The sequence below is a fragment of the Bos mutus genome, chromosome 16 (assembly GCF_027580195.1).
Source record: "Bos mutus isolate GX-2022 chromosome 16, NWIPB_WYAK_1.1, whole genome shotgun sequence".
NCBI lineage: Eukaryota > Metazoa > Chordata > Mammalia > Artiodactyla > Bovidae > Bos > Bos mutus.
Genome location: NC_091632.1, coordinates 6,149,090 through 6,174,046, shown reverse-complemented (window position 1 = coordinate 6,174,046; position 24,957 = coordinate 6,149,090). Strand labels below are relative to the sequence as shown.

General features: G+C 46.8%; 1 protein-coding gene across 2 annotated transcripts in view; it reads left to right on the top strand.

Annotated features, from left to right (window-relative positions):
- The first annotated feature begins 3,533 nt into the window (after positions 1–3,533).
- The window catches only part of KDM5B (lysine demethylase 5B), a 73,892-nt gene continuing 52,468 nt past the window's right edge, over positions 3,534–24,957 (top strand). Inside the window, exon 1 of one of the 2 annotated variants that reach the window (XM_070384648.1) lies at positions 3,534–3,915. In XM_070384648.1, coding sequence (XP_070240749.1) covers positions 3,727–3,915 — 189 coding nt within the window. In that variant the 5' untranslated portion in view covers positions 3,534–3,726. The remainder of the gene's footprint in view (positions 3,916–24,957) is intronic. The other variant, XM_070384647.1, reaches the window with a different exon arrangement.

Sequence of the window (24,957 nt, the reverse complement as noted above, 5' to 3'; positions counted from 1 at the left end):
GTGGATTTGGGAGTGCTCCGGGAAACTCTGAAGTAAAGTTTTATTCCTGTTGCAAGACTTTCACCCCGGATTCAGAGAATTCCAAACACTCCGACCACCTGAGGGCCCCTAGTCCCTTTCTTAGGGTGACAGCAGTGGCCGAGGGGTGAACAGAGATGTGTGCTTTTCTCTCTGCCTCTTCAGCTTTTCCCAGCAGAGCCCAGAACTTCCAAAGCGGCCCAACCTGAATGGGAGGAAACACCTTGGGGTGAGGACGCCGCCCCGCCCCACGCCTCAGCCAGGTGACTCCAAGTCCTGAGCCCAGGTCCCTCCAGGCTGAAGGGTTCCCACGACCGGACAGGAAGAGGGAATGGGCAGGAGAAAAAGGTATTTAGTTATCAGGCGCCTCCCTGGGACCCAGACCCAGCTGCCCAGGGCCAGTAGCCCAGGGCTGAGCCCCTTGTCACGGTGGGAGTGGACCTGCACGGACGTGCCCATGGCGGGGGTGGGGCAGAACCGGGAGCGCACGGGTCCCACCGAAGAGACTTCCGGCGGCACCGAGCGGGGCAGCGGCGAAGCGGGAATGACCAGGGCTCAGCCCAGGAGGTGGGCCCTGTGGTGCGATCTCTTCCTGCCTCCCCTGGGAGCCAAGTTCATCTCCTTGTCCGGTCCAAAACTCCATCCTCGGCCAGACGGAGCCACGGACCACCATAAAGGCCATTTTCCCCTCCCCTTCGGCTCGGGGCTGGAGGCTTTGGCTCCCTCCCTTCCAGCGGTTTACAACCCCCAGGGTGAGAGGGCAGGGACGGAGGTGGAAAAAGACAAATACCGAGTTAAAGGTGCAGGAACAGAGACACGTTGTGGGAGTGCACAAAATAAAGTAAAACACGGAGGCCACCGAGGCGGCAGCTCAGCCTGGGTCTCGGGGTCTGTGGGTTTGTCTCCACGGGGGACATCCGACACCAAACATTCCAGGGCCCCCAGAGGGGTGGGGGATGACGACAGCGCACCAGAGGGAGGAGCCGAGCTGGACTGTGAGCAGGCCGGGAAGAGGCCTGTGCGTCGGGGAAATCAGAGGAAAGGAGGGCAGAGAGGAGGCCCACGAGGGCTGGGGAGGGACGGGTGGAGTGGAAGGGACGCCGCGCCGAGGGCAGGCGCACCGCGCGCCCCGGAAGCCGGGGGAGGCGGCGGCGGGCGCGAGCGGCCCTCCACGTGCGCTACGTGCCGCGCTGGCCGCCCCCGCCGGGGAGCCGGCCTCTCCGCTCCTGAAGCCCAGTCGGGGGTGGGCGCGGGACCACGTCGTGCCCTGGGGTGCGAGTGTGCAGCGCGGCTTCCGGAAGGAATGCGGTGTGCCCCGACACCGCGCGGCCGGCCTGGCGCGCGGGCTGCGGAGCTGGTGCAGGCTGGGGGGAGGCCCGCAGGCTGAGCGGGACGGGGAAGGGAGGATAGAGACCCCAAGGCCGTGTTTTCGGCTCCAGGGAGGCACAGATGCTGCGGCCAGAGACTGAGCCCCGCGGGGCGGGGTGTCGTGCCGGGTGAGGAGGGGTTACTGGAGACGTGGCACCCGGATGGGGCTCGGCTCCGCTCCGGCTGCCGGCGCTACCCCTCGCCGGCCCCGGCCCGCAAAGCGATGCCGGCCCGCCCCCGCCTCGCTGCCCTCGGCCCCGAGAGCCGGACCACCGGCAGCGAGCGAGCACAGCCTCCAGGCCGCCGGGCCGCCGCGGAGCAGACAATGCAGCGCGCGCCCCGCCCCCGAGCGCTGCGCCGGCCGGCCAATCAGCGCCCGCGCCGGCCGGCCAATCAGCGCCCGCGGCCGGGCTCTTTAAAAAAAGAAGGGCCGGCGCGGCGCGGCTGTCAGCTGGAAGGATCCCTCCGCGCATGTAAACACGCATCATAAAGGGCCGAGAGCGCCTCCGCGTCCCCGCGGGCCGAGCAGCCCCTCCCAGCTCCCTTCGAGGCCCCGCCGCCGACCCTCCCTCAGCTGCTAGGCTCGTCCTTGGGGAGGGGCAGCTGCTGCCCTGTTTGCCGGCCACGGAATCCCGTGGCTCTGGGCTCTACCGGAAGTGGCGGACGCGGGGCCGGGAAGCTGCGGTGCGGGGGCGACCCGGGGGTAGCTGGGGACGGGCTCGCTGTCCTGCTTCTCGGCTGTAATCCGTACGGGTCTGGAGTTCTCTTGGAGGATGCCAGTGTTCAGTGTGATAATAGTCTTATCCCTGCTCCCGGGAGAGAGCACAGGACAGGAAATCCACCCCAGCAAGACCCTCTAGAGCCCAGGGCAAAGAGCAACAACGAGGACTTTTCTCCCCAACATTTTATTGTGAAAAATTTTCAAATATTCAGCCAAGTTAAAACTTTCTGCAACAAATTCCTCTACACCCCCAGCTAGATTCTGTGAACACATGAGCACATTCTAACCTGCAATCTCACATCCACTGTATACTGACGACTTAATAGGGGGTCAGCTGCCCTTGGTTTCAGCCTCCGTCGCCCTGGCTTAGCAAGATCACAAAGCCCTAGACAGCAAGGGAAGGATCTGCCTTCTCCAACGACCTTTGGGTTTACTTCAGAACTTTCTGAAGAGGAGGCTTCTCCCCTCCGTGGCCTTTTAGAGGAAGGATCCTCAAGGACAAGAGACTTTTCTTCAGGTGAATCTAACAGCAGGACTAGGACTCGGTTGACACCTACCTACCAAGGAGGCTCTGGCGAACAGTCCTTCGTGGGTTTGGCTCCTTTCTAGAGGAAAGAGGTCTTTTTTAGGGTTGAAGTTCTACGTTTTGAATTCCCTCTCTTCCCTTTTCTGGGGCAGGACATTATCCTCCCCACCTCCCCAAATGTGTCAAAAGTGTTATCATCTCTTAAAGTTACTAATTTGTGCCTTTATTGTCTGCTCTGTAAAATGGGGACAATAGCAGGGACTCCCGCGCAGGATGAAGCGCAGACGCAAGCAGCTAACATACCACTGTCCACACCCGCCGTCTTGTTGCTCAAGGAGCACTCTTCCCTGCAACACCCTACCTTCCGGTTAGGTGGTGTCTCCACCACTTGTTGGCCTATATGCAACTTGGGCAAATGGCCTGATCAACTTGCGCCTGGCTGGGTTTATGTGTAAATGGAAACGAGTACCTGCCTCGTAGGTTGTTGTGTATATTAAAAATTCATCATGAGAGCACGTGCACAGGCCTAGTACAGAGTGCTAATTTCTTATCCTCCTGTTTTCTCACCTCTAGGCTGTTGTCACGTTCGAGCTGTCCCCTCTACCTGGAAAAGCCGCCTCCGGCCCCGATACCCCACGCCCCCCGGGGGTCTGACCAAATGTCTGCGGACTTCCACCAGGGCGCCTCCCATGAGGCGGGGCGGGACGGAGGGTCCACCCGTGAGCCCAGCCTCTCCCCCAGACCCGTAACTTCCTGAGGGAGGGAGGGGACTCTGGCACGCAGTCAACGGTCAGTGGAGGCCGGCTGGGCTGAACCGTGAGGCCGCGATCCGTTCCCGGGGGCCGCCCCACCCGGCCCAGGGGCGGGCGCTCGGCGCGGGCTGGGTGGGGATGGGGGTGGGGTGGGACTCCTTTTCCTCGCCGTGGCGGCGGAGGCGCACGGCGTGGCTGGGAAGGCGCGGCGTCGTCGGTCGGTGTCGGAGTCAGAGTCGGAGTCGGAGTCTGAGCAGCCGGATCTGAGGAGGAGGAGGAAGGCCGAGGCGTCTGAGGAGGCCGAGGCCGGGCACCCAGCCGCGTCCGCGGCGCCGCGAGAAATGGAGGCCCCCGGCCCGCGCCCCGTGCCGGCCCTCGGCGGTCCCGGCCCACTGGGGGAGTTCCTGCCGCCGCCCGAGTGCCCGGTCTTCGAGCCCAGCTGGGAGGAGTTCGCCGATCCCTTCGCCTTCATCCACAAGATACGGCCCATAGCCGAGCAGACCGGGATCTGCAAGGTGCGGCCGCCGCCGGTGAGTCTCGAGCGGGGCGCGCGGCCGGCGGGGACCGGGCGGCCGGGCCTCGGCGCTGGGCGCGGGGCGCGGGGCGCCGGGCGCGGGGGCGGCGGACGGAGCGCGGCCGGGCCGGGGTTCGGATCCGGAGGGAGAGGCGGGGGCACCGGCCCCGGGGTCGCGGCCGTGCGCCGGAGCCGCGGGGGCCGAGGGCGGCCGGGCGGGCGGCCGGCGGGCGGGCGCGGGGCCGCGGGTGCGGGCGCCGGGGTGCGGGGTGCGCGCCCCGCGAGTTGTCGCGAGGAGGAAAGTTTTCAATATGGCGGCGGAGCCCCTGGTCCTTTGTGTGGAGGCGGCGGCGGTCCGGGCGGCCTCACCTGGCGCCCCACCCTCCGGCCCCGGCCCCTCGCCCCGCTCCGGACCCTCGGCAGGTCCTCGGGGCCGGGGGCGAGCCGGGGCGGCGGCGCCGGGCGGGGAGACCGCGGGCCGGGCCGAGGGGGCGTGCGCGTGGGCCTCGGGGGGCGGCCGCCCAAGGCCCTCCGCGACCCCCGCGCGGCCGGGCCCCCGGCCCGAGAGCCGCCCGAGGCGGGCGGTGTCAGCCTCGGAGGCCTCCGCCGGCCCGCGGCAGCCCCAGCCCGGGTGGGCGTGAGGGGGGTGGTCCCGAGGTCGCCCCAACGGCCGCAACGGCCGCGGCCCCTCCCCCGCCCCCGCCGCCCACCGTCGGGACCCGCCGGGGCCGAGGCGGCCTGGCGGCGGTTGGACGCCCCGCGACCGTTGGCCGGAGCTGTAACTGCCTCCGGACGCTTCGAGGAGCCGCGGAGGCCGCGCCCCCGCCCCCTCGGAGGAAGCCCCCGGCCCCCCGCCCCTCGCCCGGGGCTCGCTCTTGTGGTGACGTTGGAGGTGCGGGGCTCGCGCGTAGCCCTGCGCCCGGGGGCCGTGTCGCGGGAGACCCCGCCGCCCCCGGCCCCCGGGGCGGAACGCGCACTGGATACTCTGGAGTTTTTCTTGGAGTAGTTTGAAACGGAGGTGAAATTCCTGCCTCCGAAAATAGCTGGTCCGCCGGTGTGGGGGAGACGTTTGGAAGTCGATGCCCCGCTCTCCAGAAGTGGACACGGTTGCTTGCCGTTGCTGAGGGGAAGTGCGCGTCGGCTGGAGCCAGAGGCCTGCAGAAGTTGTGCGGGGATCGGGGCCCCGGGCTTAGTTCTGGAAGAGGGGGGCGGGCGCCGACAGGTAGCCGTGGAGCTTTGTGTCGTGCGTTAGGGACGCTGAATGTGAGGAGTGCGTTTGCCTTAGTGGGGATCTCTTCTGAAACTAGGCAAGTTGAGTAAGTTCTCGGTAGCCCAAATGTGTGCAGTCGCTTCCTGGGAGTGAGTTGTCCTCCATGTTGGTATTGTGGTGCACTAGGGCTGGGGTAAACCCTTTATCCACTGTCTTATCCCGTGTCTTTTGGGAGGCTCTTTTCCTAAAAAGGTAGTGTTGCTCAGCTTAGGTTTGGCTACTCATTTCCTTATCTTGGCCAGAATATTAATTGTAAGCCCTGCAAAACGTGTAATCTTTCTGTCTTTCCCCAGTCTGAATGTCTGACAGACATGATGGCCACCATTTTGTATTGAGAGTGGTACATACCACAGCCCGAGAAAGGGTGTTCAAGAGGCACAAACACTCCACAAACATAACCAGTGCTGTTTTGGAGACCTCCTTTGTGTGGAGGAGGCTTGCTTCCTCCTTTGTGTAAGAAACTCTTGTGCCAATTGGAAAGAGTTTGGGAGTATTTATTGTTGATACAACCACAAAAAGAGAAACCTTTCCAGAAGTTGTAGCTCTCGAAGAAGGGTCTTGTTGGAACAAAGACTTAAGAGATGAGGATGTAAGCAATGGCTGTTTTAGAAACCGTTTTCTGTGAACAACTGGTTTCGTATAGTTGAAATAAACCAACAACAAACCAAGAGATAGGAAATGTTTTCCCTGGTGATAGCTGTGTAACGCTTGTGTTTCTAGGTGATTATGACCACTAAGTTTTTGGAAAACGAATGACTGTTAAAATGGGGATTGGGTTTACTGGTATTTTACTTTTCAAAGTAAGGGGAAGAATTACAAAGTATTTCTTTTTGTCCTTAACCTTTGCATCTTTAATTAATGGTATTTAAGGTAGCTTCAGTTTATAGCTGCTTCTCAGTGATGGTCCTAAACTACTTGGCTATTGAAAACTTGAGGTTCACAGAAATTTGTTTGAAATATAGTAAGGTAAATGTGATAAAAGGTAATAAATCAAAAAGACATTACCCAAATCCTGAGTTACAGGTTTAAAGATGGAAGTAAATCTTTTTTCAAATTACATCAAGTGTCTGGCTTCCTGGATTTCTTTCTTCAGTTTACAAGTAATCTGACTTTTGGTTTTATTACCCTTAAAATGCAAATTTTCATTTCCTCCTTGATGTACTTAGATTTCTTTTTAAGGACAAATTGTATTTCCATGTCACTTTGTGGTATTTGGAGATGATTAATTTTAGGGGTGTAATTATTAGGCAAAAACTAGTTGGCTGGTCAGTGAATTTCTGAGTCTCCTGCGCTTGATTGGAATATATTTGATGGCTTCAGTAAGCGACTCTGTTGTTCTCAAACATACATCATTTGGCCATAGCTAGGCAGATTGCACAAATTTCTTCTTTGGTGGTATCCAGAAGTCGGAGATTTAAGTCAAACCCCAGATGGCACAGTAGACACATTTTTCAACTTTAACTTCTTGTGGCCATTAGTTTAATCCCTTTGACTTTATAGCCAGAGTGTAAAACTTTGAACAGTCAGCATCTCTGAGCCTGTTGGTTCTGCCCTGAGGAGCAGGGAGGAACGCAAGTGTACCTCTGTGTGTGGGGGAGGTTTGAGTGACAGGTGCCGGTCTGTCCTTCCTGCCCGTCCTTCTCCCTGGTGTTGCTTTTGCTTGACTTTGGCCTCATCCTCTTTGTTGTTTTCCCAGTTTCTTTGGTGTCCTGAAGTTTTTCTCTTTGATTCTTTGCCGCCTTAAATCTTTTAACATTTGGGGGGAAACGCTTATCAATAGACATATCCTTGAGCAAAGGAAGAATTTACAATTAAAAAAAAAAACAACACAGTTTTGTTTATATATATATATATATATGTACACACAGTATACAGTTCTTCAGTTTAAACTGCAGTTCAGTAGTTTTTAGTATTTTCATGGAGTTCTTACAACCATCATCAGTTGTTAGAGCTTGTTCATCACCCCTCCACCCCACCCCAGAAGAAAGCCTGAACCAGATTGTAACCACTTTTTAAGACAGATTTAGAACTATGCCTCTCAAAAGAACTTTTTTTTCTCACTTGATAGAAGGCTGGGTTAAGTAAGTCCTGCAGTTTTAGTTTGTAAATGTGTCTGCCTTAAAGTAAAAGCAAACTTCATTTGTTGTAGTCTGTGGATGGGTGTTTAGCTAAATTTGACTTTGCCAATGGTAAATTGGTCACACCCAGATCCTTAGATATCCATCTAACTTACTCTTAGTTAACCAATCAACAAATTAATAGACTCATAGAATGGAATGCAAGTGATATTACAAACATAGGAGGCAGCTAAAGATTTATGTCCCTACCCCCAGTGGAGAAGTTTCCCTTCCTGTGGTTATAGGATTTGTTTTTAAACATGTAGTCTAAACCTTTTTTAAAGAGCAGAATGAAGAGAGAATTGCCTTTGAAGAGTGTTAATTGTTGCAATTTAAAACTGGAGGATTGAGTTCATTATTGAGAGAGAGCTACAAGGAAAATTAGAGAAAATGATCAACCGTCAATTTCATTTTTTGTCTCTAAGATACTTAATTTTCTTTATTTCTGGTTGATCAGTAGTCAACTCATTTACTTGTTCAGTTTGGGTGACAGTAACAAAGTCCAGGATATTTAGGATACTTTAATATAGGCATACAGTAATCTGCCAGTGAGAGAGTTTTCTTTTAGAAAGGCAAAAATACCATTGTGAACTATTCATTTAAAAAAAAAATGAAGGAATCTGGTTTATGTGCTGTAAAATAGCTTTCTGTAGGCTTTTGTAACCTCTCATTGTTGTTCTAATTGGACCACATTAAAGTTTGGCTATAGAAAAGGATAGAGGGACAGCTCATGCCCCAAAATGAAAGTGCTAATTAATTAGGTCCCTGGGTTGAGGTTCCACGAAGTCTACTTGTGTATCTCTTGGCAGAGGCCATCTTTGGGTTTAAAAACCAGTAACCAGGAAAGACCTTGCTTTCTCCATTGTACAGCCCTTGCATTGAGCTGGTGGTCTGATTTTTCGTTTCCAAGAGAATTATATATTCTTTGGGGATTATGCTAATATACCTGTTTCATGAGCTAGAAGACCATTGCAGCCTCATTTTTTTTTTTTTTTTTTTTTTAAATTATGTGGAATACGTGTTGAGAACTAAAGGACTGACTGTACTTTCAGAAATGTCTAAGTTTGGGCCCCTTGAAGAGGAGTCATCAGAAGCACACTGATAAGTTCCTTGGAGTGGATCCTGCCATATCATTGGGCCACTCATTTAGTTTGGATTACTTAAGAGTTTGAGACACTAGTAACTGGATTTTAAAATCTGAGTTGCAAGAAATTTGTTTAAGACATGAGAATTGTATGCAGCTTAACAAGGATTTCCTAAGTACTTATTAACTGCTGTGTCCTAGCATGGGATTAACAAAGAGAAAAGTGAGATAACACCTTTGTACACTGCAGAAAATGCTTCTAAAAATGCTCCTTTTTCTGTAACTAACTATTGGATGAATTCAGTGGTGACTTTGCTTTTGCGACCTCCAAGTTTATGGAGACTATGGGGTAAAGCCATCTCTGGGGAACGAGGACCCTTAGTTCCGTAATTGTAGGATGGGAGAACTTGACTAAACGCATTCTTGTCTTAAAAAAATTCAAACTTTTAATTATAGATCACTGCACTTAAAGCATCATTGCCATACACCTTTAGATGTGGCCCAGAGTCATCACATCCGTTCATCTGTTACACTGTTTTTAATCATCTAAATTGTCTTTCTGGACTTAGGACTAGTTACTTTGCTCTGCTAGAACCTTCATTTCCAGAGTATAAATGAAATTTTTTAAGTTACAAAAATAAACATACACCACATGGTCCCTTTATGTGTTTTCCTGGGTGTAAGAGAGCAGAAGGCAGAGTAGCAACATAGGCATTGAGAGTAAACTAGTGACCTCAATTGGAGAGAACAACTTGGTTTAGCTCTTGTCTTACTCAGGGCGAGTGAGATTTGGGCAGCTAGGAATGAGGTTCTGTTAGGGAGAGATGGCCTCTCTGCCTACTCGGGATGGGGATTGGACTTCTCAGTCTCTCTAGTGGTTTGTTGCCTTGTGGTATGTTTGTGACACGTCTGTGGGAGCGCCTGGTCACAGAGGCTGGTGGTGGGAGGTGGTGCCCCTTGTGCCCTTGCCCACTCTGGGTCCATCTTCCCGTCTGACAGACATCATCTCAACAGAATGCAGCTGGGAGTCGGGAGTGAGTGAGAAGCAGAACCAAGTCCCTTCTGGAAAATGAGTTTGAAGGAGATGAGAGGCAAGGGTCTGATGAGTGGGCAGGATGTCATTAGGTTTACTTGCTGTGAAGATGGTGATTGACTCCAGCTTCAGTGGTTCGGTTACTGTTTTAGCAGAATTGGGGATGAGCATTTAGGTGACCTCAAATGTTTACAAGGAGCCATTTAAAAGTCGGGCTGTTGACAACTGTTTTCTATCCCCTTAAAGTCTACATGCCCTCCACCGCCCCGCACCGCCCCCCCCCCCTCCCCCATCATAACTTTGTTTTTCAGGCACTAAACTAAAACATCCCTAGGCAGAAGACATAATGAATGGCTTTTTTTTTTTTTTTTAAACTTGTTGATTCCATTTCACTTGGAGATCTGTTATTTTACGACAGATGTAGAATTTAAGAAATACTTAGCAGGGATAAAAATAAACTTTTATCAAGGAGAGTATATGTGGGTTTTTTTTTTTATGTTATATGAAAGAAGGAGTCAGTGTTGATTTTGTAAAATGAGTGAGTAGAATCTTGAATCTAACGCCATCATGACCTTGGACAAAGTCATTTTTTCCCAATGTATGCCTTCTTCCCTGCTATAAGAAGATCTGACACTGACCTAGGGCTGCTGTCCAGACTAATTAATTGGAGGTTTGCAAGGAGCTTAAATTCCAAAGCTTATGTTTGCTAACTGCTAAGAAGAGTCTGGGGACAGATTTACAGAGACAAGGGTTAGGGCCAAATGCATATCCCTCATTTTCTCTTACAGCGAAGGGATTTGAAAAAGTGAAAAAGTCAAAAGCCCAGCATCAAAACTAGAATATACAGAGTGTAATTCTTCTATTGGTTTAGGTAAAACTTTTCTGTACCTAAGTGTTCTTTAAAATTGAAGTTTTAAAAAAAAAAAAAAAAAATTTTTTTTTTTTCAGGTAGAGGTGTTAGAAATTATTTCAGAAAATTTGCAGTGCATGTGTGTTATACAGGGAGGAGTTTGTATTTGGAAAGCTTTGTGTTGGGATGGCTGTGGAAGCCCTGCCGATGGAGAGCATTCTATTTTATCTAACATAATTTAAATAGTCCCAGTGCTTTCCTGACAGGATGGTTAGTAGAATTGAGTCTTACTAGTGAAGTGGGGAGAAAGGTAGAACAGGTGGGAGAGAAGGCTTAATTTGGTCCTCAGGACAGAGCCTGAGTATGTTCTATTCTATTACTGACAAGTAGCAAACTTTTTAAAAATAGAGCTCATTAGAATTGCTATACAGTCATACAAATCTGGATTTCTCACTTTTGTTGTTCAAATATATTATCAGTACTGTTTTCTAAATGTGTTAAAACACAGTCCACTGGTGTACATACCAAGTTTTACAACCTTTGAATGTTGAATATTTTAATTAAGAACATGTAGCTAGGTTGAGCTCTGTCTTCCCAGCTGTGTTCCTCGTGTGGCCCTAAGCAGACTTTTGTGCATTCCTACATTAATTCTTGCCACCTCACAGCTTGATCAAATTGTAGTGTTAGAGAACTAAGTTTAAACCTGAATGTGTTTTTTCAGCACTTGGCTGGGGCTTTTGTTAGGCATGTGTTCCTGTGAGGCACACAGGTATCTGAATGTGGCCATCTACTCCAGTCCTGTAGCTCCAGAGACAAAGAACAAATCCTATCAAAACCACATAATTACAAGGTCTTTAAGGCAAGATCCTCCCAATTTTCTGTGTGGTTGTACCAGCTCATCATTTGGTGATATTTAAACCAGATGGGACCATCTCATCCCTGCCAGGCTTTGACTTGGACAAGGAGCACAAGGCTATCTCAGGGTTTGTGCTCTGATATCTTTATCTGCAGGAAGGGAGGTGCGGGCATGGCGATGAGCAAGGTCTGCAAAGAGGATTTTTGGAGTGTAACCCCCTTTGGTAAAATTCCAGATATTCCAAGCTTTTTTCTTCTCCCAGAGAGGCTCTTATCCAATATTATGATGCATTTTGAACAAATTGAGAACAGCTACCAGATTTCCCAGTGGAAGGCTGGCTTCAGGGTTTGCGTAGCTAAGGGTTTGGGGTTTTAACAGCTACACTAGAAGGCAGCCCATTCTTCTGGGTTCCTCTCTGTAACTACTATTTTTTTTTTTTTAAACTTTTTAGTAACAATTTTTTTCTCTAATAACCTTGTGACTTTTCCTGTATTCCATATGTAAAATATATCTTTAACTTATGTAATAGATAATTCAGTTCAGTTAAGTCGTGTCTGACTCTTTGTGACCCCATGGATGGCAGCACGCCAGGCTTCCCTGTCCATCACCAACTCCTGGAGCTTACTCAAACTCATGTCCACCCAGTCTGTGATGCCATCCAACCATCTCATCTTCTGTCGTCCCCTTCTCCTGCCTTCAATCTTTCCCAGCATCAGGGTCTTTTCCACTGAGTCAGTTCTTTGCATCACGTGGCCATAGTATTGGAGTTTCAGCTTCAGTATCAGTCCTTCCAATGAATACTTAGGATAATTGCTCATCAAAATTTTTTTTAGGGGAATAGGGTTTAAAATTTGGTTTAGGATCCAGGGTAATTTGTTTTTGAAGGTTGATATTAGCTAGTAGCTCAGTTGGTAAAGAATCTGCCTGCAATGCAGGAGACCTAGGTTCGATCCCTGGGTCGGGAAGATCCTCTGGAGAAGGAAATGGCAATCCACTCCAGTATTTTTGCCTGGAAAATCCCATGGACACATAGGGCTGCAAGAGTGAGACACGACTTAGTGACTAAACCAAACCATTAGCTAGTTAGGAAGTGAAAACTTTGTGAAAAGATCGTGGAGCAGGAATACAAATGTTTGACTTCTGGTATATTTTCCATTATCTAGTTATTATCCTTGAGCTTCCTGACCTGAGGGTCATGACTATTTTCAAGGTTTTATTCCATTCACCTGACTTTAAAATGGGGATAATTCTGGCCTTAGTTTACATGAAGAGGCATAAAGAGGGTAAGTAAACTTCTCAAGGTCACCTGGCTACTAAGTAGAGAAGCCTAATGTGAGCCCACACAGTATTCTTAACCATTATTTATATTGCCTATACCCGCTGGGAGGGATTGGGGGCAGGAGGAGAAGGGGACGACAGAGGATGAGATGGCTGGATGGCATTACTGACGCGATGGGCGTGAGTCTGGGTGAACTCCGGGAGTTGGTGATGGACAGGGAGGTCTGGCGTGCTGCGGTTCATGGGGTCGCAAAGAGTCGGACACGACTGAGTGACTGATCTGAACTTATCTGAGGATGGTGGACAGAAAATTATGGATCTTTTTTTTTTTTTTTTTTTAAATTGAAGTGCAGTTGATTTAAACTAACAGTTTTGGGCTTCCCTGTGGCTCAGACGGTAAAGAATCTGCCGCAATGTGGGAGACCTGGGTTCGATTCCTGGGTCAGGAAGATCCCTTGGAGAAGGAATGGCAGCCCACTCCAGTGTTCTGGCCTGGATGGTTAGTGTTAGTTTCAGGCGCACAGCAGAGTGGTTCAGTTGGATGTATTCTTTGAGATAATTTTCTACTGTAGGTTATTATAAGATTGAATATTGTTCCCTGTGTTACACAGCATGTGTGTTTTATGTGTAGCAGTTTGTATCTGTTGATCCCATATTCCCAGTGTGTTCCTTTCTGGCCCTCCCTTTCCCCCTCCAGTTCCATCACTTCATGGGAAATAGATGGGGAAACAGTGAAAACAGTGTCAGACTTTTTTGGGCTCCAAAATCACTGCAGATGGTCACTGCAGCCATGAAATTAAAAGACGCTTACTGCTTGGAAGGAAAGTTGTGACCAACCTAGATAGCATATTCAAAAGCAGAGACATTGCTTTGCCAACAAAGGTTCGTCTAGTCAAGGCTGTGGTTTTTCCCGTGGTCATATATGGATGTGAGAGTTGGACTGTGAAGAAGGTTGAGCACCGAAGAATTGATGCCTTTGAACTGTGCTGTTGGAGAAGGCTCTTGAGAGTCCCTTGGACTGCAAGGAGATCCAACCAGTCCATTCTGAAGGAGATCAGCCCTGGGATTTCTTCGGAAGGCCACCTCATGCGAAGAGTTGACTCATTGGAAAAGACTCTGATGCTGGGAGGGATTGGGGGCAGGAGGAGAAGGGGACGACAGGATGAGATGGCTGGATGGCATCACTGACTCGATGGACGTGAGTCTGAGTGAACTCCGGGAGTTGGTGATGGACAGGGAGGCCTGGCGTGCTGCGGTTCATGGGGTCGCAAAGAGTCGGACACGACTGAGCGGCTGAACTGAACCAAAAGTTTTCTATGTCTGTGAATCTTGTTTCTGTTTTATACATAGACTCATTTTCATTATCTTTTAGATTCCACATATAAGTAATATCATATGATACTTGTCTTTCTCTGTCTGATTTACTTCACTCAGTAGGATAATCTTTAGGTCCATCCAGATTGATGCAAATAGCGTCATTTCATTATTTTTTATACCCGGATAGTATTGTGTTGTATGTAGGTACCACATCTTCTCTATCCATTCATCTGTTGTGGGACATCTAGGTTGCTTCCATTTCTTGGCTATTGTAAATAATGCTGCTGTGGGGTGTGTGTATCTTTTTGAAGTTTCTTTTCTCCAGATATCTACCCAGGAGTGGGATTGCTGGATCCTTGGTAACTCTTTTTAGTTTTTAGAGAACCTCCTCCATATTGTTCTCCAGAGTGCATCAGTTTATCAATACATTCCCACCAACAGTATACAAGGGTTCCCTTTTCCAGTAGGTTCAGTAAAAAAACATTTCTGTTAACCTAGTTTATGCTGCTAAGGTAGGACTTTTTTTTTTTTCCCTTCTTCCCATTCCGTGCAACTTGTGGGATCTTAGGTTCCCAACCAGGGATTGAGCCCAGGCCCACAGCATTGAAAGCACACCACAGGACTGCCCTGGAATCCGAGAACAGTTAAAGGAAGATGTACTGAGAGAAGTTAAGTGACTTGTCTAAGGTGACACAGCTTTTAAAGGACTGGGGAATTCCAAACTGGCTTTTTACTTCTGAGTTCAGTGTTCTTCTAATACACAGTGACCAGTGGCTCCTTTCATGGATCCCAGAAATTAGCTGGGCTTTTTGGGAAGGAGAGTGTGATCTTCCTTTGGTTCCCTTTGGCTATCCTGACACACTGCAGGAAAATCATAATAGAAGCTGTCCTTACACGATACCAAAGCGCAGCACTGTGTTTTGTCTGTTTTTTGTTGTTGTCCAGCTCTTTGCAACCCCATGGACTGCAGCACACCAGGCTTCCCTGTCCTTCACTATCTCCCGGAACTTGCTCAGACTCATGTCTGTCGAGTTGGTGATGCCATCCAACCATCTCATCCTCTGTCGTCCCCGTCTCCTCCTGCCCTCAATCTTTCCCAACATCAGGGTCTTTTCCAATGAATCAGCCCTTCGCATCAGGTGGCCAAAGTATTGAGAGTTTCAGTTTTAGCATCAGTCCTTCCAGTGAATATTCAGGGTTGATTTCCTTTAGGATTGACTGGTTGGATTTCCTTGCAGTCCAAGGGACTCTCAAGAGGCTTCTCCAACAGCACAGTTCAAAAGCATCAATTCTTTGGCGCTTTTATAGTCCAACTCTCACGTCCGTACATGACCACTGGAAAAACCATAGCCTTGACTAGACGGACCTTTGTTGGCAAAGTAATGTCTCTGCTTTTGAATATGCTATCTAGGTTGGTCATAACTTTCCTTCCAAGGAGCAAGCGTCTTTTAATTTCATGGCTGCAATCACCATCCGCAGTGATTTTGGAGCCCAGAAAAATAAAGTCAGTCACTGTTTCCCCATCTATTTGCCATGAAGTGATGGGACAGGATGATGAGGTTTAGGCAATGTTAATGTAAGGGATTTTCTTACCTGTTGACTTTGAATTAATAGGAATTCTCAGCTGTGCTATAGGAAACTGAGAAATCCTTTTTTTGTCAGCTCTGGTGAATGAAGAAATGGATTGGGTCCTTGGGGTTGGCTCCAGGTTCCATTCAGTAGGCTTATTGATACATCAGTAAGTGCCAGGAATTGTTAAGGTTCTGTAGTGTACAACTTTGACTTAAGGAAGCTTGTAATCTACTGGTGAGAAAGATCGGCAACTAGATTATATAGTAGGATGTGTGCAAGTAATGGAAATTGTATATGGAATGTTTGAAGGTATTAGGGTTGGGCATATATGGAGGTGGATAGAGAGTATAGGGGGCTGCCTGGGGTATCTGGGAAGACTGGGTTAGGGCAGAGTTAGGGAGGGATAGGAATGTAGAATGAGAGTGAGAGTCATTGGAATCCCCAGAAACATCAACATACAAGGAATGAAGAGGATCTCAATGGAGGCTGCAGGGAATGTGCTGGGAAGCCCCGAAGAGAAAAAAGCTGGTTTGTTGAGTCTATATTTCAGACTTAACAGGACTTCTTGGCGATGATTTTCTCAAGTCTCAACTCTAGACACAGCTGTAAAATTCTCCATTTAAAATCTGGGAAAGTAGATAATAGAGGAGTTTTATTGACTATGCCAAAGCCTTTGACTGTGTGGATCACAATAAACTGTGGAAAATTCTGAAAGAGATAGGAATACCAGACCACCTGATCTGCCTCTTGAGAAATTTGTATGCAGGTCCGGAAGCAACAGTTAGAACTGGACATGGAACAACAGACTGGTTCCAAATAGGAAAAGAAGTACATCAAGGCTGTATATTGTCACCTTGTTTATTTAACTTATACGCAGAGTACATCATGAGAAACGCTGGACTGGAAGAAACACAAGCTGGAATCAAGATTGCCGGGAGAAATATCAATAACCTCAGATATGCAGATGACACCACCCTTATGGCAGAAAGTGAAGAGGAACTAAAAAGCCTCTTGATGAAAGTGAAAGTGGAGAGTGAAAAAGTTGGCTTAAAGCTCAACATTCAGAAAACGAAGATCATGGCATCCGGTCCCATCACTTCATGGGAAATAGATGGGGAAACAGTGGAAACAGTGTCAGACTTTATTTTGCGGGGCTCCAAAATCACTGCAGATGGTGACTGCAGCCATGAAATTAAAAGACGCTTACTCCTTGGAAGGGAAGTTATGACCAACCTAGATAGCATATTCAAAAGCAGAGACATTACTCTGCCAACAAAGGTTCGTCTAGTCAAGGCTATGGTTTTTCCCTTGGTCATGTATGGATGTGAGAGTTGGACTGTGAAGAAGGCTGAGCGCCGAAGAATTGATGCTTTTGAACTGTGCTGTTGGAGAAGACTCTTGAGAGTCCCTTGGACTGCAAGGAGATCCAACCAGTCCATTCTAAAGGAGATCAGCCCTGGGATTTCTTTGGAAGGAATGATGCTAAAGCTGAAACTCCAGTATTTTGGCCACCTCATGCGAAGAGTTGACTCATTGGAAAAGACGGCAGGAGGAGAAGGGGACGACAGAGGATGAGATGGCTGGAAGGCATCACTGACTCGATGGACGTGAGTCTGAGTGAACTCCGGGAGTTGGTGATGGACAGGGAGGCCTGGCGTGCTGTGATTCAGGGGGTCGCAGAGTCGGACACGTCTGAGCGACTGATCTGATCTGGTAGTGTGTGTCCCATTGATTCCAGGCAGCCCTTCAAATGAGGACCAGTTTTATCAGGCTGGAATTTCCTCATATTTTGGGGTCGGGTGCATCATAATCACATAATAAATAAATCAGATTTATTATTATGCCCACGCTGCTCGGCTTGCTGGATCTTAGTTTCCTCACCAGGGGTTGAACCTGGGTTGCAGTGGTGGAAGCGCCTAGTCCTAACCACTGAACCTCCAGGAATTCCTAAATTGATTATTAAATATGGCAGTACGTGTCAAAGAAGTAAGATAGTGCTGTCTGTACAGCAGTAACAGAGATACGTCATAAGATAAATTCAAGATTTTTGGACATAAGACCTGTATCTACTATCCTAAATTGAGCTTGCCTGTGTAATATTACATCCTTTTATCTTTCATACAGAAGATCTAGCCTTGAAGCATGGTCAGAATTCGAGTATATTGAATAGACGGTCCGGTTATCCTTCTGTAAATATTAGGTGATTGGTAGTGGGGTGAACAGAGCAGCTTCCTAGCAATTCCAATTCAGGTTCAAGCTTAGTCCTTTCCTTTGAATATGGCTATTAGGGATCATACATATTCTAAAATTATTTCCATTTTTTTTTAATTTAATTTTTTTTTAAATTTCCACTTTTGTTATTAGATTTATAGTTAATATATCTTAATTGCAGCAGGATCGACAGCTGTTAAATATTTGCTTTAATTAAATGTATGGCTTACTATTTATGTTTCTTTTTTGTACAATTGCAAATGTGTCTTGAGATAGATGGGAAGAGCTGACTCATTTGAAAAGACTCTGATGCTGGGAAAGATGGAGGGCAGGAGGAAAAGGGGACGACAGAGGATGAGATGGTTGGATGGCATCACTGACTCGATGGACATGGGTTTGGGTGCACTGCAGGAGTTGGTGATGGACAGGGAGGCCTGGCGTGCTGCGATTCACAGGGTCGCAAAGAGTCGGACACGACTGAACGGAACGGAGCTTGAGATAGAACATCAGAACAAAGATTCATCTTTAGTATCTTCTCCTAGGCTCAGGCTGATTTTTAGTGTCACTGCTGTCCCTTTCCTGACCTTGATTTTTGAATGTCCAGGAGAGCCCAGTTTGTCAAGTACTGAAAGTGTAGTGTAGAGCATGTGTTCTCAGGTCTAATAAGGCTTTAAAGATAGAGTGTGGGCTGTTTAACTTTGCCTGCCCTTGGTGCCCAGGTTGGTTTGGGTGTTACCAAGTACAGGTTGAGGGGGCAGAGTCCAACCTCATTCTTCAAGTCCTTTCCCTGACAGATCATTTTTGTAATCTTTCTGAAGTATGTAATCTTTTCTCAACTTTAAATGAAAACTACTTACTAAATAATTTCAGAAACTGCAGTATTGCTGCTGGATCACGATGTGGCTGTATAGGCATGCTGAAGTGATGTTCTTACCAGCTACAATCACTGCAGCGGACAAGGATCTGGAACTCTTGCAGACTCTTTCAGTGACCATAAGATGTCTGTGACCTGAAATGAATAGTGCTTTCCTGTTAAATTTTCATGATTGACCATCGTATTGTCAGCCTCTTCAAGGGGAAGATAATTTGCTCTAGAGATTCAGCTTTCTTAGGATCTTTCTTTCAGCGCCCCACAAGAGACTGACCCAGACTTGCCGGTGAGTGTTCAGGAGTCTCCAGCAGAGGCGTGGGTTGGCGTTGGCCAGCTGCAGGGTTGGGGCACTGAGTTTGGCAGTGCACAGGACCTTTTGAACGAGGTCACCATTATCTTCATTACCCCTAGTTTGGTCTCAGGTCAAACAACAGGGAGGGAACACAGCCCTGCCCATCAACAGAAAATTGGATTAAATATTTACTGAGCACGGCCTCGCCCATCAGAACAAGACCCAATTTTCCCCACAATCTCTCCCATCAGGAAGCTTCCATAAGCTTCTTATCCTTAATGAAAAACCACAATCACAAAAAACTAATCAGATGGACCACAGCCTTGTCTAACTCAATGAAACTACAAGCCATGCCCCTTAGGACCACCCAAGACGGATGGGTCATGGTAGAGAGTTCTGACAAAACGTGGTCCACTGGAGAAGGGAATGGCAAACCACGTCAGTATTCTTGCCTTGAGAACCCCACGAACAGTATGAAAAGGCAAAAAGATAGGACACTGAAAGATGAACTCCCCAACTTGGTAGGTCCCTAATATGCTGCTGGAGGTCAGTGGAGAAATAAATACAGAAAGAGTGAAGAGACGGAACCAAAGCAAAAACAACGCCCAGTTGTGGATGTGACTGGTTATGGAAGTAAAGTCTGATGCTGTAAAGAGCAACATTGCGTAGGACCCTGGAATGTTAGGTCCATGAATCAAGGTAAATTAGACGTCGTCAGACAGGAGATGGCAAGAGTGAACGTTGACATTCTAGGAATCAGTGAACTAAAATGGACTGGAATGGGTGCATTTAACTCAGATGACCATTATATCTACTACTGTGGGCAGGAATCCCTTAGAAGAAATGGAGTAGCCACCATAGTCAACAAAAGAGTCCAAAATGTAGTACTTGGGTGCAGTCTCAAAAACAACAGAATTGATCTCTGTTCGTTTCCAAGGCAAACCGTTCAGTATCACAGTAATACAAGTCTATGCCCCAACCAGTAATGCTGAAGAAGCTGAAGTTGAATGGTTCTATGAAGGACCTACAAGACCTTCTAGAACTAGCACCCAAAGATGTCCTTTTCATCACAGGGGACTGGAATGCAAAAGTAGGAAGTCAAGAGATAGCTGGAGGAGTAACAGGCAAGTTTGACCTTAGAGTACAAAATGAAGCAGGGCAAAGGCTAATGGAGTTTTGCCAAGAGAATGCACTGGTCATAGCAAACACCCTCTTCCAATAACACAGGATATGACTTTACACGTGGACATCACCAGATAGTCAATACTGAAATCAGATTGATTATATTCTTTGCAGCCAATGATGGAGAAACTCTATACAGTCAGCAAAAACAAGACCGGGAGCAGGCTGTGGCTCACATCATCAACTCCTTATTGCCAAATTCAGACTTAAATCAAAGAAAGTAGGGAAAACCACTAGACCATTCAGGTATGATCTAATCAAATCCCTTATGATTATACAGTGGAAGTGACAAATAGATTCAAGGGATGAGATCTGATAGAGTGCCTGGAGAACTATGGACGGAGGTTCATGTCATTGTACAGGAGGCAGGGATCAAGACCACCCCCAAGAAAAAGAACTGCAGAAAGGCAAAATGGTTGTCTGAGGAGGCCTTACAAATAGCTGAGAGAAGAAGAGAAGCTACACCTTTCTAAAGAATAGCAAATAAAGATTAGAAAGCTTTCCTCAGTGATCAATGCAAAGAGATAGAGGAAAACAATAGAATGGGAGAGATTAGAGATCTCTTCAAGAAAATTAGAGATACCAAGGGAACATTTCATGCAAAGATGGGCACAATAAAGGACAGAAATAGTATGGACCTAACAGAAGCTGAAGATATTAAGAGGTGGCAAGAAAACAGAAAGTGAAAGTGAAGTCACTCAGTCGTGTCCGACTCTTTTCGACCTGTGGACTGTAGCCCACCAAGCTCCTCCGTCCATGGGATTCTCCAGGCAAGAATACTGGAGTGGGTTGCCATTTCGTCTCCAGGGGAATAAAACAGAAGAACTATACAAAAAAGTTCTTCATGACCCAGATAACCACGATGGTGTGATCACTCACCTAGAGTCAGGCATCCTGGAATGTGAAGTCAAGTGGGCCTTAGGAAGCATCACTATGACCAAAGCTAGTGGAGGTGATTGAATTCCAGCTGAGCTATTTCAAATCCTAAAACATAATGCTGTGAAAGTGCTTCACTCCATATGTCAACAAATTTGGAAAACTCGGCAGTGGCCACAGGACTGGAAAAGGTCAGTTTTCATTCCAACCCCAAAGAAAGGCAATGCCAAAGAATGCTCAAACTACTGCACAATTGCACTAATCTCACATGCTAGTCGGAGAAGGCAATGCCACCCCACTCCAGTACTTTTGCCTAGAAAGTCCCATGGACGGAGGAGCCTGGTAGGCTGCAGTTCATGGGGTTGCTAGAGTCGGACACGACTGAGCGACTTCACTTTCACTTTTCACTTTCATGCATTGGAGAAGGAAATGGCAACCCACTCCAGTGTTCTTGCCTGGAGAATCCCAGGGACAGGGAAGCCTTCGTGGGCTGCCGTCTATTGGGCACTTCTAGTCGGACACGACTGAAGCGACTTAGCAGCAGCAGCAGCAGCAGCACATGCTAGTAAAGTAATGCTCAAAATTCTCCAAGCCAGGCTTCAGCAGTACTTGAACCATGAACTTCTGGACGTTCAAGCTGGATTTAGAAAAGGCAGAGGAACTAGAGATCAAATTGCCAACATCCTTTGGATCATCAGAAAAGCAAGAAAGTTCTAGAAAAACATGTACTGCTGCTTTATTGACTACGCTAAAGCCTTTGACAGTGTGGATCACAACAAACTGTGGAAAATTCTTCAAGAGATGAGAATACCAGACCACCTTATCTGCCTCCTGAGAAATCTGTATGCAAGTCAAGAAGAAACAGAACCGGACATGAAACAATAGAGTGGTTCCAAATTGTAACGTATGTCACGGCTGTATATTGTCACCTTGCTTATTTAATTTATATGCAGAGTACGTCATGCAAAATGCCGGGCTGCATGTATCACAAGCTGTAATCTAGATTGCTGAGAGAAATATCAATAGCCTCAGATACACAGATAACACCACGCTTAATGGCAGAAAGTGAAGAAGGACTAAAGAAGCTCTTGATGAAAGTGAAAAAGGAGAGTGGAAAAGTTGGCTTAAAACTCAACATTCAAGAAACTAAGATCATGGCATCCGGTCCCATCACTTCATGGCAAATAGATGGGGAAAGAATGGAAACAGTGAGAGACTTTATTTTTTTGGACTCCAAAAACACTGCAGATGGTGACTGCAGCCATGAAATTATAAGATGCTTGCTCCTTGGAAGAAAAGCTATGATGAACCTGAACAGCATATTAAAAAGCAGAGACATTACTTTGCTGACAAAGGTCCGTCTAGTCAAAGCTATGGTTTTTCCAGTAGTCATGTATGGATTGGAGAGTTGAACTGCTGAGCACAGGAGAATTGATGATTTTGAACTGTGGTGTTGGAGAAGACTCTTGAGAGTCCCTTGGACTGCAAGGAGATCCAACCAGTCCATCCTAGAGGAGATCAGTCCTGGGTGTTCATTGGAAGGACTGATGCTGAAGCTGAAACTCCAGTACTTTGGCTACCTGATTCGAGGAACTCACTCTTGGAAAAGACCCTATGCTGGAAAAGATTGAGGGCAGGGGAAGGGGAATGGAGAGGATGAGATGGTTGGATGGCGTCACTGACTTAATGGACATGAGTTTTGAGTAAGCTCATGGAGTTGGTGATGGACAGGGAAGCCTGGAGTGCTGCAGTCCATGGGGTCAGAGTCAGATGTTGCAACTGAGCGACTGAACTGAGCTGAGGTTCTTTCTCTGTGAATTTTAAAAGGATCCTTCCATTATAGGCTTTATGAGACTTTTGGGACATGCCAAAAATCTGTATGAATTGCTCCAGATAGCTTGGTAGTCACCTATCAAGGGGGTTTTTGTACTTAGCTTATTCCTACAGAGGGACCTGGGAGGAAACTGTATTTGAAGTCTGAAAAGCAGTATTAACGGGAGGATTGTTTTATATTTTCATATGGTTTTAACAATAATAAATTCAAGTCATTAGAGGCCTTTGTAAATGCAGAGTATTATTTCCCAAGTTTTATTAAAAATGTTGAAAAAGGAGCTTATTTAGACTAGCGCTTAATAACTGAATACCATGATATGTGTCTCTTTTTTTTTCTGATGTATTTTCATTTACTAAGAGATGGTCCATAGAAACAGTGCTTTCCCTTCCAAATACTTTTTATTCAGAAATTAAAACATGTTATTTTAAACAAAAGTTGTGTAAAAGTGAAAACTGGCTTTTTTTTTTTTTTTTTTACCAGCCCCTATCTATAGGAGTTATAATTTTAACAGAAGTTTTTATCTCTTGGTACTTATTTTCTTAGTACAACTATTAAAGACCATGTATATTTGCAAATGATTGCATTGGTATTTTCAGGATCTTTTTGGTGTTAGGACTTTAGGGGAGATGGGTTGCCATGTACCTTTTCTAAAAATACTGGCATAACACTGATTGGTCAAGAAATCGTTGTTAGTGGATGGAGAAGACACTTAAAGGACTTCTTTTAAAATCTGGACAGACTGAAGGGGGAACCCTCTAGGGGTCTGTTTGGGCAATTGTTTCCAAGGTGAGGGCAGAGGACTCTTGGAGAGTTCACTGGACCTTTTCAGCAGGCTCAAGGGAACTTCTTTTCAACTAAATGTTTAACTGTGACCAGCTTTTCTTCATATACTTTAACAGAAACAACATATACTACAACAGAGTGATAGCATAAGATAACGAAAATCCAGCTTATTTCTATTTAGCCAGGCATTCCAGAGATTGGCAAAAGAAAACTACTCACCAATTCTTTGCTTATTATTAAATGAATATTTTTAAGTCTTAATTTCTGATGCAACAAAAATGAATAGATAGAACCTATCTAAAATAAATCTCTTTGAGGTCCTAATTTAAGAGTTTAAAGGGGTTGTTTTTGTTGTTCATTCACTCAGTCGTGTCTAACTCTTTGTGACCGCATGGACTGCAGCACATCAGGCTTGCCTGTCCTTCACTATCTCCCTGAGTTTACTCAAACTCATGTCCATTGAGTCTGATGCCATCCAACCATCTCATCCTCTGTCACCCCGTCCTCCTGAGGCCCTTTGTCTTTCCTACCATCGGGGTCTTTTTGCATCAGGTGGCCAAACTATTGGAGCTTCAGCATCAGACCTTCCATTGAATATTCAGGGTTGATTTCCTAATTTAGGATTGATTAATTTGATCTCCTTGCTGTCCAAGGGACTCTCAAGAATCTTCTCCAGCACCACGGTTTGAAAGCATCAATTCTTTGGCGCTCAGCCTTCTTTGTGGTCCGGCTCTCACATTGTTAATGACTACTGGAAGGAAACACCATAACTTTGACTATCCAGACCTTTGTTGGCAAAGTGATGTCTCTGGTTTTTAATACACTTTCTAAGTTTGTCATAGCTGTCCTTCCAAGGAGCAAGCGTCTTTTAATTTCATGACTACAGTCACTGTCTGCAGTGATTTTGGAGCCTACTTAAGGCCAAAAATTTGAGAGTCACAGTGGTAAAAAAGGAACTTATTTTTGTAAAGGCTCAACTCAGTAGGAGTAAATCTAGGGTCTATGCAGAAGTGGTTTCTCTTTGTGCTCAACCTTTAAAGAGGCAATTATAAAATCAGTAGAGGTTTTGGTAAAAACTTATTGAAGTGTTTTCAAAAGGCAAACAATAGATTTTCTCACATAACCTGTAACAACTGTTGAAGTGGGCCTGTTTGGTCTCATTTTGTCATTAAGTTTAAAATTCTTATATCAAAGATATGATTGTGTTTTGGTTTTTGACAGTTCTATTTTGGAGTCAGAAGTTTGAAATATAAGATAAAAATTGATCCAAATTATTTTTCAATTGAACTTTTAAAGTATTTTAAGTTTACAGAAAAATGGAGAAGATAGGTCGTTTGAGAACCTCACCTAGTTGCTTCCCGCTTTACTAACATTCTGTCAATGACCTGCTAATATGACACATTTGTGGTATAAATCCATGAACAAACAGGTGCACTTCAGTTTCGTCTGATGTCTTCTGTTGCAGAATGTCACCTGGGACATCACGTCACGTTCACCTGTCAGGTCTTTTGGGCTCCTCTTAGCTGTGGCAGTCTTTCAGATCTCTTGGTTTTGATGACCTTGACAGTTTTGAGGAGGACTGACTGGACATGGCAGCAACTTTTTTTTTCTTTTCAGGAGCCAGTTCTCCTT